Source organism: Hordeum vulgare, chromosome 7H, assembly GCF_904849725.1.
Source record: "Hordeum vulgare subsp. vulgare chromosome 7H, MorexV3_pseudomolecules_assembly, whole genome shotgun sequence".
Taxonomy (NCBI): Eukaryota; Viridiplantae; Streptophyta; class Magnoliopsida; order Poales; family Poaceae; genus Hordeum; species Hordeum vulgare.
The window spans coordinates 9,437,773-9,455,530 of NC_058524.1; the positions used below are offsets into that span (position 1 = coordinate 9,437,773).

The 17,758-nt window shown below is 46.0% G+C and overlaps 1 protein-coding gene and 1 long non-coding RNA gene across 2 annotated transcripts; one reads left to right on the top strand and one right to left on the bottom strand.

Moving 5' to 3' along the window:
* Nucleotides 1–2,672: 2,672 nt before the first annotated feature.
* Nucleotides 2,673–15,561, top strand: LOC123407993 (receptor like protein 22-like). Its single transcript, XM_045101233.1, has 3 exons — nucleotides 2,673–4,489; nucleotides 4,679–4,856; nucleotides 14,241–15,561. Exons 1-3 carry the CDS (start codon nucleotides 3,112–3,114, stop codon nucleotides 15,559–15,561), a joined length of 2,877 nt encoding a protein of 958 aa, XP_044957168.1. The 5' UTR covers nucleotides 2,673–3,111.
* Nucleotides 15,562–15,595: 34 nt separating this feature from the next.
* LOC123413549 lies at nucleotides 15,596–17,724 on the bottom strand. Its single transcript, XR_006613763.1, has 3 exons — nucleotides 17,321–17,724; nucleotides 17,146–17,250; nucleotides 15,596–16,320 (listed from the first exon to the last, which is right to left on the bottom strand). It is a non-coding gene; the product is annotated as an uncharacterized LOC123413549 (long non-coding RNA).
* Nucleotides 17,725–17,758: the final 34 nt, after the last annotated feature.

The window sequence follows — 17,758 nt, forward strand, 5'->3', positions numbered from 1 at the left end:
TCGCTTTGGATGTTCAGACTGCAAAATTTCTCAAACACCATATGATCCTACTGTGCTTATTCGAAAGTTTAAAGGCACAACTATAGATCAATTGAGATTCTCTCAAATTATCGGTTCACTTATGTACCTAGCAAGCGCAACGAGGCCTGATATCGCGTTTGCTGTGAGCAAACTTAGCCGGTTTGTTGCAAACCCGGGCGATGTTCATTGGCGTGCTGTTGAAAGAATTATGCGTTACCTGAAAGGTACTGTCAACCACGGACTTCACTATACGGGATACATATCGGTACTTGAAGGGTATAGTGATGCGAATTGGATCTCTGATGCTGATGAGATGAAGGCCACTACTGGGTATATGTTTACTCTTGGGGGTGGTGCTGTTTCCTGGAAGTCTTGCAAGCAAACGATCTTAACGAGATCGACAATGGAAGCAGAATTAACAGCATTAGACACATCTGGTGTCGAAGCAGAATTTCTTCAAGATCTCTTGATGGACTTACCTGTGGTTGAGAAGCCGGTTCCGGCTATCCTTATGAACTGCGATAATCAGACGGTTATTGTCAAAGTGAAGAGTTCAAAGGACAATATGAAGTCCAACAAACATATAAGAATGAGATTGAAGTCTGTCAGACGTTTGAGAAACTCCGGAGTGATAGCGTTGGATTACATCCAAACGACTAAGAATCTGGCAGATCCCTTTACTAAAGGGCTATCATGTGTTGTGATGGATAGTGCATCGAGGGAGATGTGTATGAGACCCACATGAGTTGCCATGGTAGTAACCCAACCTATATGATCGGAGATCCCGTGAAGTAGGACCTGGGAAAACAAGCCAGCGGTGAACTGAGGAGAGTAACTTTACTAACCCACTCCGTTGGAGATGCAATGCTCCCGGATACTTTATGGTAGGATGACTACTGTCTTAATGTGTTCTAAAGCTTATGTGTAAGCAAGATGCTGTCCTACAGAGCGATCTTTGGAGGAACACACCTATATGAGCTTGACTGCTGGTCACAGTCTATGAGATTTGGGTGATCTCTAGTAAACTCATGAATAGGCGAGGAGTGTGACTAATATGCTCCACCCGAGGGGTCACCTTCGGTAGCCTAGTACTAGTAAGACTTGTGGTAAAGCTTCTTTACGCCAAACTGATAATTCAAGGCATAGTCCATTGCTCAGTTGTAAAGGAGTGTAGCTGCTTGCTCTAGGTGAAGCTCAACCTTAGCAGGTCTTCACTGAAATGCTGGTATATTAAAACAGTGATTGGAACGATGGAACACGATGTGCCCTTGAGATCTGGTGGGGGATTGTTGAAATTAGTGATGGGCCTTAGGCCCATAAGAGAATTTCAGAAAAATCTCCAAGGGCCCATGTAGGTGGTGGCATGACAAGGTGGCGGAAAGTTTAGTCCCATCCCGCTAGTGGAGGAGAAGTTGGACCCCTTTATAAGTGTCTCTCTTCCACATGCTATTGGAGAGTGAGAAGAGAAGGTGCCCTCGCGCACTCCTCCTCCGCCGCCCGCCTCGTCACGACGCGACGCGACGCGGGTTGCGGGAATGAGCCGAGCTCATACCTACGCGCTTATTTTTGTCGGTCAGGAACGGAGAATACGCAACGGACACGGCATGATCCGAGACGTCGGATTGTGGGCTGTTACCGACTCGGACGTGGGCTCGGCCCACGTCTCTCCGCCCAGCCGCCTTTATAAGCTGAGAGGCAAGACATCGACCTTGTTTCCCCGAAAACAAACAAATTAATATCCCCCAACTGTACACCATCCAAATGTAATTAGAGTGATATTGCTTGATCTCCGAGAAGTAACTAAAGATGTTTAGAGGGCAGGACCATTAGTTTTGACCACAAGAGTAGGCGTGAAGAAATGGGATATTTTTTCTATGTTTCTACCCCTTCTATTGAGCACAACTTAAAAGTGTGTTCATCCTTTTGAATTTCCGAAACAAAAATCGGGAGTAATGGAGTAATAGTAGGTGCATGTTGTAGAGCAAACCCCACCGATGACTTTTCTTTTTGTGTCTTCTATTTCTGATTCCGCTCTCTTTTCATTTTCCTCTTTCTTTTTGTACACACTTTTCTTTTTCTAACATTTCTTTTTTGTTGTTTTTTACATTATGTTTATGCTCTTTCTTTTATTTGTACGTAACTATGACCAATTGATACGGTTTGTTCCTATAATAGTTTCTTACTGTCGGTGCGGAGACCGCCATGTTGTCTTTGCAATATCAAATGACAAATGACTTAGGCGAACAGGTTTTCTGAAATATACAAACATTTATAATGGATGTTGTAACATATATCGCAAATTGCTCCTACATATTCATCCATTTTTGTGACATGTTGACAATTTGATGTGTCGTGTTGATTTTTTTTTTTTTTTTAGATAGACGGACATTTCCCATGGACGGTGTAACAAATTGTAGAAAGTAAACGCATGAGTTTGAAGAATTAATGAATTGTTTGTCTTCTTTCATAATGTTAGGAGTACATTCTTTTACACATGAGTTTAATTAAACATGGTAATAACTATATATTTCTTGTTTTCGAATTTTAAAGAGAAAACCAAAATAATAGGTGGGCCGGCCAACTACTTGAGCACACGTAGCTTCTTGTGGTGCGGTAAATTCCTGATTGACGTGATGGGGCTGGTATGTTTAATTTGGATTTTTGTAGTGTGTGGTCCTTTTTTGGTTTGGAAAAAGGAGGAATATGATCTCAACCTCTGCATCAATTGATACATGCAGCCATAATTGATAGTGTATGGTTGTGCTAGAATGAGAAGTATTGTGTGGTACAGGTGAGAAGTTTATTTTTGATTTTGCCGGACCTGGAGAAGGTTGACTGACCGGAGAATGCTGATCCGGTAATTGGCTTTGTACATCCAGCGGCTATTCTTTTCTTTTTCTTGAGAAATCACGTGCGACGACCAGTAAACAGAAATCCTGCTACTGGACGAGACGCATGGCCCATGATAGAGATGCACGGCACTGCATATGCCTTGTCTGCCATTGACACTGTGTATATAAAGGGGTGCAAGGCAGCGTACAAATCAATCCATCGATCACAGCTCACTCTTGAGCCATTCCAAACCAAACAATGCTACCACATACTAAGTCCTGCATGATGATGCATCCCTTGCCACTAGTACTGCTGTTGCTCCTCCTACAAATCCAGCTCCTGGCAGTAAGCTCCCACCCGCCTTGGGCTGCTGGTACGTTCATCAATCACACCGCCATAACACATGCTCGATGCTTGCCGGACCAAGCATCGGCGCTGCTCCGGCTGAAACGTTCCTTCACCACCACCGACGAGTCTGTCGCAGCCTTCCAGTCGTGGAAGGCCGGAACGGACTGCTGCAGCTGGGAGGGCATCCGATGCGGTGCCACCAGCGGCCGTGTCACTTCACTTGATTTGGGTGATTGCGGCTTGCAGAGTGACCACCTCGATCATGTGATCTTCGAGCTGACCTCCCTCAGGTATCTCAACCTGGGTGGAAATGACTTCAGTCTTTCTGAAATCCCATCCACCGGGTTTGAGCAGCTCACAATGCTCACCCATCTTAACCTTTCCACTTGCAACTTTTCAGGCCAAGTGCCTGCCTATGGCATCGGCCGTCTCATGTCTTTGGTTTCTCTCGATCTTTCCTTCCAATATGAAATTATTGAGCTGTTTGACACTGGTTTTGCATTTAGTGGTGATTTCACGTACGATGGGCAGCTCATGTTGTCTAACTTCACAGCCTTAGTTGCAAACCTTACAAGTTTGGAGGAGCTCCGTCTTAGTTGGCTGGACATGTCTGATCAAGGAGACAAGTGGTGCAATGCTCTAGCCAAGTACACTCCAAATCTCCGTGTTCTTAGCTTGCCTTTTTGCTCGCTCTCTAGTCCCATCTGTGGATCCCTCGCTAGTTTGCAATCACTCTCTGTGGTCGATCTACAGTACAATCATTTAACCGGTTCAGTCCCAGAGTTCTTTGCCAACTTCTCCTCCTTGAGTGTTCTCCGGCTTAGCTATAATTTTCTTGAAGTATGGGTCCCTTCCGTGATCTTTCAACATGATAAACTAGTGACTATAGATCTTCACCGTAATCATAATATATCAGGCAATCTGCCGAACTTCTCAACAGACAGTAGCCTGGAGAACTTGTTTGTCGGCAAAACCAATTTCTCTGGTACAATACCAAGTTCAATCAGTAATCTCAAACATTTGAAGAAACTAGGCCTTAATGCACTTGGTTTTGCTAAAGAGCTACCCTCATCAATCGGTAGGCTCAGATCCTTGAATTCTTTGCAGGTCTCTGGGTTGGGACTAGTAGGATCGATATCATCATGGATCACAAACCTAACATCCCTAGAGGTTCTAGAAGTTTCTCATTGTGGTTTCAATGAACCAATACCTTCTTCCATAGCTGATTTGAACAAATTAAGGAAACTGGCACTATATAAGTGTAATTTTTCAGGGAAAATACCTTCAGGTATCTTGAACTTAACTCAATTAGATACCCTCCAGCTTCACTCAAATAATCTTTTCGGCACAACGCAACTGAACTCATTATGGGAGCTACAAAAACTATTTGATTTGAATCTCTCAAACAATAAATTAAATGTAATAGAAGGAGAACATAATTCCTCAAAGGTATCCTTCCCCGACCTTTGGCATCTAAGTTTGGCATCATGTAACGTAGAAAAATTTCCTAACATCCTGAGACATTCAAGTAACATAAATCGACTTGATCTTTCAAATAACCAAATCCGTGGATCCATACCCCAGTGGGCATGGGAGAAATGGACAGACTCTGACCTTTTCTTTCTAAACTTATCACACAATGAGTTCACTAGTGTGTGAGTTAATCCCGTGTCCGTGTGTGTGTGGGTATCCATCTAGGATATCTATTCCTACTCGGTTTGGGTTATGTCCAGCTGAGTAGTATATATATACTTGCACCCCCGTGTAAACTTTGTATCAGATCAGAAACGAGCAAAGCAATAAAAAAGCTCAGGAGCAACACGCCCCTGCGGCAATCAACGAAAAGTCTATCCATCGGTTTAGTTCGCGAGTTCCGTCGACCGTCGCCGAATACGTACGGGGAGGCTGCGCGTACAGTGGAAATCCTGTTAGATAAATTGTATAGGTATAGGAAACTAGTTTAAACTAGGTTTCCTCTTATCTCTTTACCTCTCTCTCTCTTATCTCTTGTGACCTCCTAGAGGATCAACTTGTATGTCAAGATATCTATCCTATAAATACAATGCGGCCCGAGACAAAGGGTTCTACGCTTCCTCATATGGTCATCAGAGCCACTTCCTCGTGCGTCTAGCTGCCGAGAACAAACCGATTTATTGATCGCGAGAGAGAGGGGAACAAGATCGAGTTGAGAGCTATACCATGACAATCACCACGCCATCCACTGCCTCATCATCATCATCCACCTTTGCTCCATCCTCCATGTCCAGCAGCTCGATCTCCCTCGGCCCACCTCCAACAGAGAAGCTTACGAGGACAAACTTCCTCCTCTGGAAGGCCGTCATGCTACCCCAGATCAAGGGCGCACAGATGGAGCACTTCCTCGACGCCGCAATGCCGGCGCCTCCTGCCACCATCACCATCACCAGCAATGGGAAGGACGAGCAGATTGCTAATCATGCCAGACCAATCTGGTATGCGCAACAACAAGAGGTACAAGGATACCTTATGGGATCTCTCTCTCGAGAGGTCCTCGCCCAAGTTGCCATGCTCCAGACGCCGGCCGAAGTGTGGGCCGCCATCCATGTGATGTTCCCCGCACAAACGCAAGCCCAGAAGATCAACACGAGGATGGCGCTCACAAACCTGCAAAAAGGTAATCTAACCATGGCCGAGTATCTTGGCAAGATTAAAACTCTCACAAATGAAGTTGCATGCGCTGGTGCTCCTCTCGGAGACACCGAGATCATCTCTCACGTCATCGCGGGTCTCGACATCGACTACAACCCTGTGATCTCGGCGTTGGCTGCAAGGATCGAACCGGTCACTGTCCAGGAGCTGTACAGCCAGCTTCTCAGCTTTGACACCCATCTCAGCATGCTTCAAGGCAGTAACCTACGCCAATCTTCTGTCAACGCCGCGTCTCGTGGACGTGGCCGCGGGCGTGGCCAACCGGGGCGCGGTCGTGGCAATGGAGGACGCAGCAGCAACCAGGGCCAGGGACGCCCTGGTGGTGGTGATCGCGGCAACACCGACCGCGGCAACTACAACAACAACGGCTACAATGGCGGTGGCTACAACAACAACAACCGCCGGCCGCGCTGTCAGCTGTGCAAGAAACCGGGCCACGAAGTCATTGACTGTTGGCACCGGTACGATGAAGACTACGTGCCTGATGCACGACAGGCTGCTGCAGCTACGCGGGAGCACGGATGGACCTGATGGTGACACGGTCTGGTATGCTGATTCTGGCGCCACAGATCATGTCACCAACGAGCTAGAGAAGCTTGCCCTCAGAGAGAGGTACCACGATAGTGATCAAATTCACACCGCGAGCGGTGGAGGTATGGACATTCTTCACATTGGTCAATCGTCAATTAATTCCCCTAGTTTTAAACGTGATCTTGTCCTTAAAGATGTCCTCCATGTTCCACAAGCCGATAAAAACCTTGCTTCCATGTCTCGTTTAACCTCCGACAACAATGTTTTCTTTGAAACTCACCCTACCTATTTTTTCATTAAGGATCGGGCAACGAGGGAGCTCATCCATCGCGGTAGATGCGTCGGAGGATTATACCCCATCACATCTAGAGTCTTTGATCGCAAAAGTCATCGCCGAGTCTATTCTGGCATCAAGCCCTCCTTAGCCAAATGGCACCAAAGACTAGGACATCCCTCTTCAAATATAGTCAAGCAAGTAGTCAATAAAGGCAATTTATCATTGTCAAATAGTTCCGCAAGTGAGTCAGTTTGTGAGGCTTGCCAATGTGCAAAAAGCCATCAACTTCCTTATCCTGTGTCAAATAGTGTGTCTCATGCTCCTTTAGAGCTCATTTTTAGTGATGTATGGGGTCATGCAAGAGATTCCTTTGGTAGAATGAAATACTATGTCAGTTTTATTGATGATTACAACAAATTTACATGGATATATTTGCTTAAGTTCAAATCTGAAGTTTTTTCTGTCTTTCAAGAATTCCAAAAACTTGTTGAAAGACAGTTTGATCGAAAAATCCTTGCAGTCCAAAGTGAGTGGAGAGGGGAGTATGAGAAACTCAACTCTTTCTTTCGTAGCATTGGCATCATTCATCATGTCTCTTGCCCTCATGCTCATCAACAAAATGGCTCACCAGAACGCAAACATCGTCACATTGTAGAAGTAGGGTTGTCTCTCTTAGCTCATGCTTCAATGCCCCTCAAATATTGGGATGAGGCTTTTATCACAGCTACATATCTTATCAATCGGTTACCGAGTCGTGTCATTGGCAACATCACTCCTTTAGAACGCTTGTGTCATCAAAAACCTGACTATACCTCTCTAAATTTTTATGGGTGTGCTTGCTACCCAAATTTGCGTCCCTACAATCGCCATAAACTTGAGTTTAGGTCCACCCAATGTGCCTTTCTTGGCTATAGCGATCTTCATAAAGGGTACAAATGTCTAGAAATATCCTCTGGTAGAATCTATATTTCTAGGAATGTCATTTTTGATGAAACATTATTTCCTTTCTCCAAACTTCATCCCCATGCGGGAGCACTTTTGCATGATGAAATATCACTCCTTTCTGATCCTTTGACACCTTCTGGTCACGGGGGCGAATTAACTAATGATGATCATGTGCAAAATTCCATGGAACAGATTGATCTTGGTGTTAATTGTGCAGCTACAGGACATCATTTTATGTGCAAAGAACCAGCCAAAAACGGATCTGGCGCGCGATCCCAGGACGATTTCCCTGACACTGGCCTCGGCGCGCAATCCCAGGCGGATCTCCCTGCCGCCCCCCCTGCTGCACACGAAAACCTAACGGACACGCGATCCCAGGAGGATCGCGCTGATCCTCCCGCGCCCACCGCCTCGGAGGCCGACAGCCCGCCAGGTGGCGGCGCCTCCTCCCGCGCTGCATGCTCCGATGCTGCTGGCGAGGGGGACAACGCGCTAACCGCCACGCCAACTGCCTCGGGTGACGGCGCGGTCGGATCCCCTGTGCGTGCCAGCACCGATGCTGCTACAGGGTTGGGATCTTCTGTGGCCAGAACTGCTGCAACACCGATTCCGCCTCGTCACACACGATCCCAGTCCGGTATTGTTCAAGAAAAGAAATACACGGATGGCACGGTCAGGTATGATAAACGTAGACATGCTTTCCTTGCAAATACTGGTGAACCAACGGATTTGCATGATGCTCTTGCACATAAGGATTGGAAAAAGGCTATGGATGTTGAATATGATGCACTCATTCAAAATAAAACTTCGAGATTAGTTCCACCAAAGAAGGATGCAAATGTGATTGACTGCAAATGGGTATATAAAATTAAGAAGAGAGCTGATGGTAGTATTGACAGATACAAGGCCAGACTAGTGGCAAAAGGTTTTAAACAGAGATTTGGTATAGACTATGAGGATACCTTTAGTCCTGTTATTAAATCTACTACTATTCGACTTGTGTTGTCCATTGCTATTTCCAGAGGTTGGAGCCTACGACAGCTAGACGTTCAGAACGCGTTTCTTCATGGTGTTCTTGAGGAAGAAGTGTTCATGCGGCAACCACCAGGTTATGAAAACAAAAACACACCACAGTATATCTGTAAGTTGGATAAAGCTTTGTATGGATTAAAATAGGCCCCAAGAGCCTGGTACTCAAGGCTAAGCACACAGTTGCAAAAGCTTGGATTTTCATCATCAAAGGCAGATACTTCCTTATTCTTTTATAATAAGAACAATGTTACTATATTTGTCCTTGTTTATGTTGATGACATAATTGTTGCCAGTTCAAGTCCATATGCCACAACTTGCCTGCTGAAGGGTCTAAAACTGGAATTTGCTCTTAAGGATCTAGGGGATCTACATTATTTTCTTGGAATTGAGGTCAAGAAGGTAAATGATGGTATAATTCTTACACAAGGGAAATATACAACTGATATTCTCAGCAGGGTAGGTATGGAAAAGTGTAAGCCAGTCAGTACACCTATCTCTACTTCGTAAAAACTTACTGTTGAAAGTGGAGAGGCATTTGGGCCGAATGATGCAACAAATATAGAAGCATTGTAGGTGCATTACAATACTTGACTCTCACACGTCCTGACATTTCATACTCTGTTAACAAGGTATGCCAATATTTGCATGCTCCTACTACTTCGCATTGGACAAAAGTAAAGAGAATTTTGAGGTATCTCAAGTTTACAGAAGGTTTAGGTCTTCGGATTGTTAAGTCTTCATCTATGCTTGTGTCAGCATACTCTGATGCAGATTGGGCAGGATGTGCAGATGATAGAAGATCAACTGGTGGTTTTGCTATTTTTCTGGGAACAAATCTTGTGTCATGGAGTGCAAGAAAATAGGCAACAATCTCAAGATCAAGCACTGAGGCTGAGTATAAAGCTTTGGCTAATGCAACAGCTGAAGTAACGTGGATTCAAACTCTATTACATGATCTTGGAGTAAAGGTTCCACAAGCTGCTAGATTATGGTGTGACAATCTTGGTGCAACCTATCTTTCAGCAAATCCTGTTTTCCATGCAAGAACAAAACATATTGAAGTTGATTTTCACTTTGTCAGAGAAAGAGTAACTAGGAAGTTACTTGATATAAGGTTCATCCCAACAGGTGATCAACTTGCTGATGGATTCACAAAGCCTCTCACAATGAGAAGGTTAGATGACTTCAAGTACAATCTTAATCTTAGCAAGTAGAAGTTTAGATTGAGGGGGAGTGTTAGATAAATTGTATAGGTATAGGAAACTAGTTTAAACTAGGTTTCCTCTTATCTCTTTACCTCTCTCTCTCTTATCTCTTGTAACCTCCTAGAGGATCAACTTGTATGTCGAGATATCTATCCTATAAATACAATGCGGCCCGAGACAAAGGGTTCTACGCTTCCTCATAAATCCATCCACATGCCTGTTTGTTAGCTTACAAAGGTAGCTAGCTTGCAGGTACCTACATACGGGTAGCTCGGTGTTTTGATCTACGAAGCAGAAACCAACAATTGGTATCTAGAGCCTCGACGATCTACGATCTACGATGACGGACAACGACGCTGAGTCGGTCAAGTCCGGCAAAGGCGGTCCGAAGGCGAAAAAAAACGGCGACAAGGTGAAGAAGGGCGGCAAGTCAGCAACGAGTGGTGGAGGAACGAGCGGCGCCAACGTCCAGGCGCATCGCAACATCCCCATCCAGTACCCGATGCTCACCGACGCCAACTACGACGTGTGGGCGGTGAAGATGAAGATTATTCTCCGATCTCTTCGAGTGTGGGAGGCCATCACGGACGACGACGTTGACGAGAAGCGCGACGAAGGTGCCATGGCCGCCATAGCCCAGTCTATGCCGGATTCCGTGCTGATGACATTGACGGAGTTCGAGATGGCAAGAGAGGCGTGGAACGCACTCAAGGAGATGAGGATCGGAGAAGATCGCGTCACCAAGGCACGGGCACAAGTGCTGAAGCGCCAATTTCACAAGTTGCAGATGGAGGAAACTGAATCGGTGAATGACTATGCCATGCGTCTTACTACTTTGGTGGGAGAGATCCGCGCGCTTGGTGCAAAGCTCGATGTGACCGAGATCGTGGAGAAGTTTTTCAGTTCAGTGACTGACAAATTCACGTACATCATCGGCACGCTCGAGCAGCTTTACGACATCGACGACATGACCATAACGGAGGCGATCGGACGCCTGCGGACGTGGGAAGAGAATGCTTGTGGCTGTCAAAAAGGCAACGGAGGAGGTAGTGACCAACTCATGTACTCGCGTGCAGATTGGGAGTCCCCAAGTAGCAAAGGAAGGCGTGATGGCAACGAAGGCTCAAGCAACGCAACGCGCGGCGGACAAACTGGAGAAGGCAAAGGAAAAGGCAAACCACAAGGTCGTGGTAAGGCAGACCGATCTAAAGGGCGGAAGCAACGGAACTTGGATATGTCCGAGGTCAAGTGCTATAACTGCAACGAGATGGGTCACTTTGCAAAGAATTGTCCAGAGCCTGACAAGCGGGAGATCAAGGCAAATTTGGCAAAGGAGGAAGACGAAGGTCCAGGTCTTCTGATGGCCGAAGTTTGTGATCTCGCTGAAACAGTGGTTGTGAAACCAAGCCGGAAGGTGCTACTTCATGAGAAGAATGTGACACCTGAGTTATCCGGGGATCACAACATGTTGTGGTATCTCGACACGGGTGCGAGTAACCACATGACGGGATGCAAGGAGAAATTTCTCGAGCTGGAATATGATGTTGAAGGCTCGGTCAAGTTTGGTGATGGTTCAAATGTGGAGATTTGTGGGCAAGGATTTGTCCTCTTCGAGGGTCTCACAGGCGAACATCGCATACTCACCGGAGTGTACTACATCCCTCGGCTTCGCAACAACATCATCTCTATCGGGAGCTTCACGAGAATGGATGCAAGGTGGATATCGAGAACGGAGTGATGACGATCTTCGACAACCTCCGGAACGTGCTAACTCGTGTTAGTCGCACACGGAACGGGCTCTATATCCTCAACCTTGATCAATCTCAACCGGAGTGTTGGCTCGCCAAGAGTGATGATGATTCGTGGTTATGGCATGCTAGATTTGGACATGTTAACTTCTACGCCTTGAAGACGATGTCAAAGATGGAGATGGTATCCGGGATGCCAGTTATCGACCATGTTGATCGAGTATGTGACGGGTGCTTGGTTGGAAAACAGCACCGCAGGCCGTTCACTGCTCAGTCTACCTATCGTGCAAGTGATGCACTCGAGCTGCTCCATGGTGATCTATGTGGCCCTATCACCCCGGCAACTCACGGAGGAAAGAAGTACTTCTTCCTTGTGGTAGATGACTACTCGAGATATATGTGGGTCGTTCTCCTACGGTCTAAAGATGAGGCATTTGAAGCGTTCAAGAAGCTGAAGGCTGCAACGGAGATGGAACACAAGCTGAAGGTTCGCGCTCTACGAACAGATCGCGACGGAGAGTTTACGTCGAATGAGTTCAACGACTACTGCGAGAAGATTGGCATAAAGAGGTTCCTCACGGCACCTTACACGCCGCAGCAGAACGGGGTCGTTGAAAGGCGCAATCGAACCGTCGTTGACATGGCAAGGAGTTTACTCAAGAGCAAGAACCTGCCGGGAATTTTTGGGGAGAAGCTGTCTCGACGGCGGTCTATCTTCTCAATCGGGCTCCAACAAAGGCAGTGATCGGCAACACTCCGTATGAAGCAATTTACGGATGTAAGCCGAATGTGTCTCATCTATGGACGTTCGGGTGCGTGGCACATGTGAAGACGACGAAGCCACATCTCTCAAAGCTTGCCGATCGTAGCACCAAGATGGTGTTCATCGGATACGAAAGGAGTTCCGGCACCAAGGCATACCGCTTCTATGATCCACAAACCAAGCGTCTACGGATTTCACGCGACGTCGTGTTTGAAGAAAACCAAGCGTGGAATTGGAGCGCCGCAGCCGACGATGCTCCAAACAGTAACATATTTGCAGTTGAATTTCCAACTGACGATGATGCGGGGGAGGATGTCCAGGTGGTTGGCAAGACGCCCAACCAAGGTGACCACAATGGTAGTGATCATCATGGTGCCGACACCGACGACGACGCGCATAGGTCGCAAGGAGATAGCGACAACGCCGCGCACGACACAGGCGGAGATCTCGACGACAACATCGACAACGAGGCGCATAGTGACGACGACAATCAAGATGATGGTCACGGTCACGACGACTACGCCGACGACACGGATGTCGATGACACACCAGGGTCTCAGCCGTCTTCCTCAAGTGCATCAACACCGACACAATTTGTGTCGCCTCCTTCGCAAGCCACAACGGACTCCTCAGGGCCTCGTCGCTACAAGACCCTCAAGAAAGTCTATAAGTACACAAAGCCAGTTACGCTCGAGTACTCTGGACTATGTCTGTTCGGAGTTGAGGAGCCGGCAAACTTCGTAGAGGCGAGCAAAAGTGCTAGCTGGACGCACGCCGGATGAGGAGATGAAGGCGATTGAGAGCAATGGCACGTGGACTTTGGTAACCCATCCTCCAAACCAAAAGGCGATAGGTTTGATGTGGGTTTACAAGTTAAAAAAGGACACACAGGGTGTCATTGTGAAGTACAAAGCAAGACTCGTTGCAAAGGGCTACGTACAACGTCAAGGAGTTGACTATGATGCGGTGTTTGCACCAGTCGCTCGACTCGAGACAGTGAGAGTGCTCCTAGCTTTGGCAGCACAAGAGGATTGGAAGGTTCATCATATGGATGTTAAATCCGCTTTCCTCAACGGTGATCTCACAAAGGAAGTGTACGTGGAACAATCCCTCGGCTACGAGAAGAAAGACGAACAAGCGAAAGTTGACAAGCTCAAGAAGGCACTTTACGGTCTGATGCAAGCGCCAAGAGCTTGAAATTCAAAGTTAGACCAAAGTATGGTCACGCTCAGGTTCAAAAGATGTGCCCTTGATGATCCGAAGGACAGTCTGCAAAGCACCAAAGAAGAGGTGAAGATTGAAGACACGACCAAAAATGAGTGTTGTCATCAAGCTACGGACGAGCCGACGACAGTAAAGACGGTCCATAAAATGCTGCGAGGGACGGCAAAGGCAATGCCGATGATGACAGTTATGAGAAGCAGCAGTCGCGTTTGGGACCCAGGTCAGAATTAAGGACATCGTGATTAGGGGGTGAATGTGAGTTAATCCCGTGTCCGTGTGTGTGTGGGTATCCATCTAGGATATCTATTCCTACTCGGTTTGGGTTATGTCCAGCTGAGTAGTATATATATACTTGCACCCCCGTGTAAACTTTGTATCAGATCAGAAACGAGCAAAGCAATAAAAAAGCTCAGGAGCAACACGCCCCTGCGGCAATCAACGAAAAGTCTATCCATCGGTTTAGTTCGCGAGTTCCGTCGACCGTCGCCGAATACATACGGGGAGGCTGCGCGTACAGTGGAAATCCATCCACATGCCTGTTTGTTAGCTTACAAAGGTAGCTAGCTTGCACGTACCTACATACGGGTAGATCGGTGTTTTGATCTACGAATCAGAAACCAACATAGTGTTGGGCATGACTCCTTCCTTCCTTTCTATATAGTGTGTTTGGATCTCAGTTTTAACATGTTCGAGGGGCCAATACCGTTACCCCAACACTCTGGGGACGTGCTTGATTATTCAAACAACAATTTCTCATCCATCGCGCTTAATATTTCCTCCCAACTTGTGAAAACTTCCTGTTTCAAGGCATCAAGAAACCACCTCTCGGGGAATATTCCACCATCTTTTTGTACCACAGTGCTAGAAATTCTTGACCTGTCTTACAATAACCTCAATGGTTCAATTCCTCCATGTCTAATGGAGGATGCTAATGAACTGAGAGTTCTTAATCTGAAAGGAAACCAACTTTATGGGGAGTTGCCCCATAATATTCATGAAAGTTGCATGCTTGAAGCACTAGATTTCAGCAGCAACCAGATTGAAGGGCAGTTGCCCAGATCTCTAGCTTCTTGCAAATACTTGGAGGTCCTTGATATCGGAAACAATCAAATTAGTGACTCTTTTCCATGTTGGATGGCTGAACTTTCGAGACTTCAGGTTTTTGTCCTAAAATCTAACAAGTTTTTTGGACAAGTATCACCTGCTATTCCTGATGAGAAAAACACATGTGAGTTTCCAAGGCTGCCGATCTTGGATCTAGCATCCAATAACTTATCAGGGACACTGACAGAAGAATGGTTTATTAGTTTGAGCTCCATGATGGTTAAATCTGTGAATGAGACGCCGGTCATGAAGTATAACACCTATCAAGGCCAAGTATACCAAGTTTACACCGTGCTCACATACAAAGGGATGGACGTCTCCTTTACGAAAATACTAAGAACCCTTGTATTCATCGATGTCTCAAACAACAAAATCCACGGAAGGATCCCTGGAGTTATTGGAGAACTTCTTTTGCTGCAAACACTCAACATGTCGCGCAACTCCTTCACGGGGACGATACCATCTCAGTTTGGCCGCTTGAACCAGCTCGAGTCTTTGGACCTTTCATCAAATGGTATTTCAGGAAAGATTCCCCAGGAGATAACATCTCTTGACTTCCTCACAACACTAAACTTGTCTAACAACATGCTGGAGGGAAGGATACCAGAATCACCTCATTTCTCGACATTCGATGATAGCTCATTTATGGGTAACACTGGGTTATGTGGCCCTCCACTGTTAAAGCAGTGCAGCAGTGAGACAACACCAAATTCCGCGCTTCATAATTCGGCAGAGAAATCTGCAGATACTATGTTGTTCTTTTTTATTGGACTGGGACTTGGTGTTAGGTTTGCAGTTGTAATTGTAGTTATATGGGTGCTTCCCCTTAGAAATAAATCATAAATGGCCATGTATAATATGAAAATGCGTGTATATCTTCTGTAATAGTTCAAGCTTTACTATTGCTCTGTACACCATGATCTGCTGTACTCGTACAGCTTGAGCACAAATGTTGTCGTATGGTGCTATATTGTTCTTTTGTCTTTCCTGTACAAGTATGGTGTTATGTGGGATGCTAGCTTCATAGAAAAATTGACATATATATCCACAAGCCCTATCCCTCCTCTTTTGTCTTTCCTGAGTTGACACCTTTGATTGAACCTTTTCAGGTGCACAATTTCTTTTTTGCTTCCTCTTGACAATTTCTTCTACACTAGGCTTGCAAAATTTGTCCATAGGGCCACCCATTGAGCTGCTTGTTCCTGATTTTGGCCTCAACACCACAACCTGATTGTCATTGTCTTCATCACTTTCATTTTCTCCATCGGAGTGATCTATGTCTACACTAGATCTGACCGCCTCTAATCCCTCAATCTTTTTTTTCCTTCAGCTCAGCACTCTTTAGGAGCAAACCTATCATCTCCAGCCTGACATCACTAGGAACCTTCTCGCATGGTGTGACACCACAATTTGTTATTTGTGAAAGGTGAAACTTTACCCTTGTAATGCCAGCTGTGCATATCTTGCCACAATAGTTGCATTTCTGCCAATGCTTTTTGTTGACATCTGGAAGAGTGCAATACTTCCACGCAGGATCATTCGAGTCAACAACTTGAGAGAGTGGAGGTGCTGTTACTGAGGCTGTGCTTGAGCCACCAACACCTATGCAAAAAGAAGCAATAAAAGTAAAATTAGATAATTAAGGGGAAGCCACTGGTTGAGAATTGGTTTCAAAATAAGTAGATAGAGAGGGAACTGTATTTTGTAGACATAGACTGCTACTGTGGTGGTCTCAGGTATTCAATTCAATCTATTTTATTTTGTAGAATCGACTGCTACTGTATTTTGTAGAATAGACTGCTACTTCATATAAGGTAAACAGATTCAGAAATGCTAACTCCCATTTTCCTGGGGAGTAATCTTCATATAAGGAAAACGTGAAGGCAATGTCCATATAAGAAACGTGAAGGCATTTTCCTGGGCAGTAAACTTCATATAAGAAAATTGTTAACTGTAATTTTGACGGTCAACTTCATAGACAGTAAACTTCATATAAGGAAAACGTGAAGGCAACAGATTATTTTTGTATGCAATGCGTGGAAGTAAAATAATTGAATGAATTTTCCTGGATCATAAGGCGCTGCACATTTATTCATTTTTCATATTTCTTTCTTGTGCGGCTTGATACACTACACTAATGGCAATGCCCATTTTCCTTGTTCTTGCTGTACACACTAATTGTATAAATAACTGCAGAAACGAATTTATGTTGGCCGTGGGCAACATATTCTCTTTTTATTGAGCTAACACATGCATCTGAGTGCATCAACTATAACTAGAATTGGAGCATCGTCCAACCAGGAGGTAGTACTTGTTACACACACACACATGAAGCTGAAGTAGCAGAATCAACATCAAAAGACCTGAAGCTGAATGTGGGCATTCAGAGACTGACGGAGCAGAATCAACAATAGTAGTACTTGTTACCTGCTAACGGGATTTGCTCGCTCACGGTCGCCGCGGGGAGCACCGTCGCGCGGGGAGCTCCGGTGGCCTGTGGATGCGGTCGTCAGCGCAGGGAGCTCCGGTGGCCTGTGGATGCGGTCGTCAGCACAGGGAGTGGCGAGGAGGGAGCAGCCAAGAGGAAGTGGCTAGGAGCTACCTTGGCTGGTGGAATAGCTCGTCGGTAGGAGGGAGTGGCGAGGAAGGTCAGTCGCCGGAGTCACAGCTCGAGGCCGTCGCCATGGTTGCCGTTGGTCGGCCGCCGCCGCTGTTCCTGGGTGAGAGAATATGACGGGAGTGAGGATAGGGTTTGGCTGGAGAGGAGGATTTGGGGTATTCTAGTTGGTAGGCATGGGCTTTGGCCCGCGTAGGAATTCAATTTTGGGCCAAAATTTTCAGGCCAAAGACGCGGGACGCTACGCTAGAGGCCCAATCTCAGCGCTAAATGGCCTCTAGCGCGCTATTAGCACGCTAATCCGTTGTAGCTAAAATCAGGCTTCGCGTAGCGCGGCGTGTGCTTGGACGTGTATAACGACGCTATAGCGCGCTATTTAAAATTTTGGATAGTACGACACTAAAGAACAAGGCTGCAAAAGAA

What these genes read in the sequence shown, in the direction of transcription:
- LOC123407993 (XM_045101233.1), top strand. Translation starts at nt 3,112, where the DNA reads ATGCTACCACATACTAAGTCCTGCATGATGATGCATCCCTTGCCACTA. An exon ending in TTCAGGGAAAATACCTTCAG is followed by an intron (nt 4,490 to 4,678) that starts GTATCTTGAACT and finishes TTTGGCATCTAA; the next exon opens with GTTTGGCATCATGTAACGTA. An exon ending in CACAATGAGTTCACTAGTGT is followed by an intron (nt 4,857 to 14,240) that starts GTGAGTTAATCC and finishes AAACCAACATAG; the next exon opens with TGTTGGGCATGACTCCTTCC.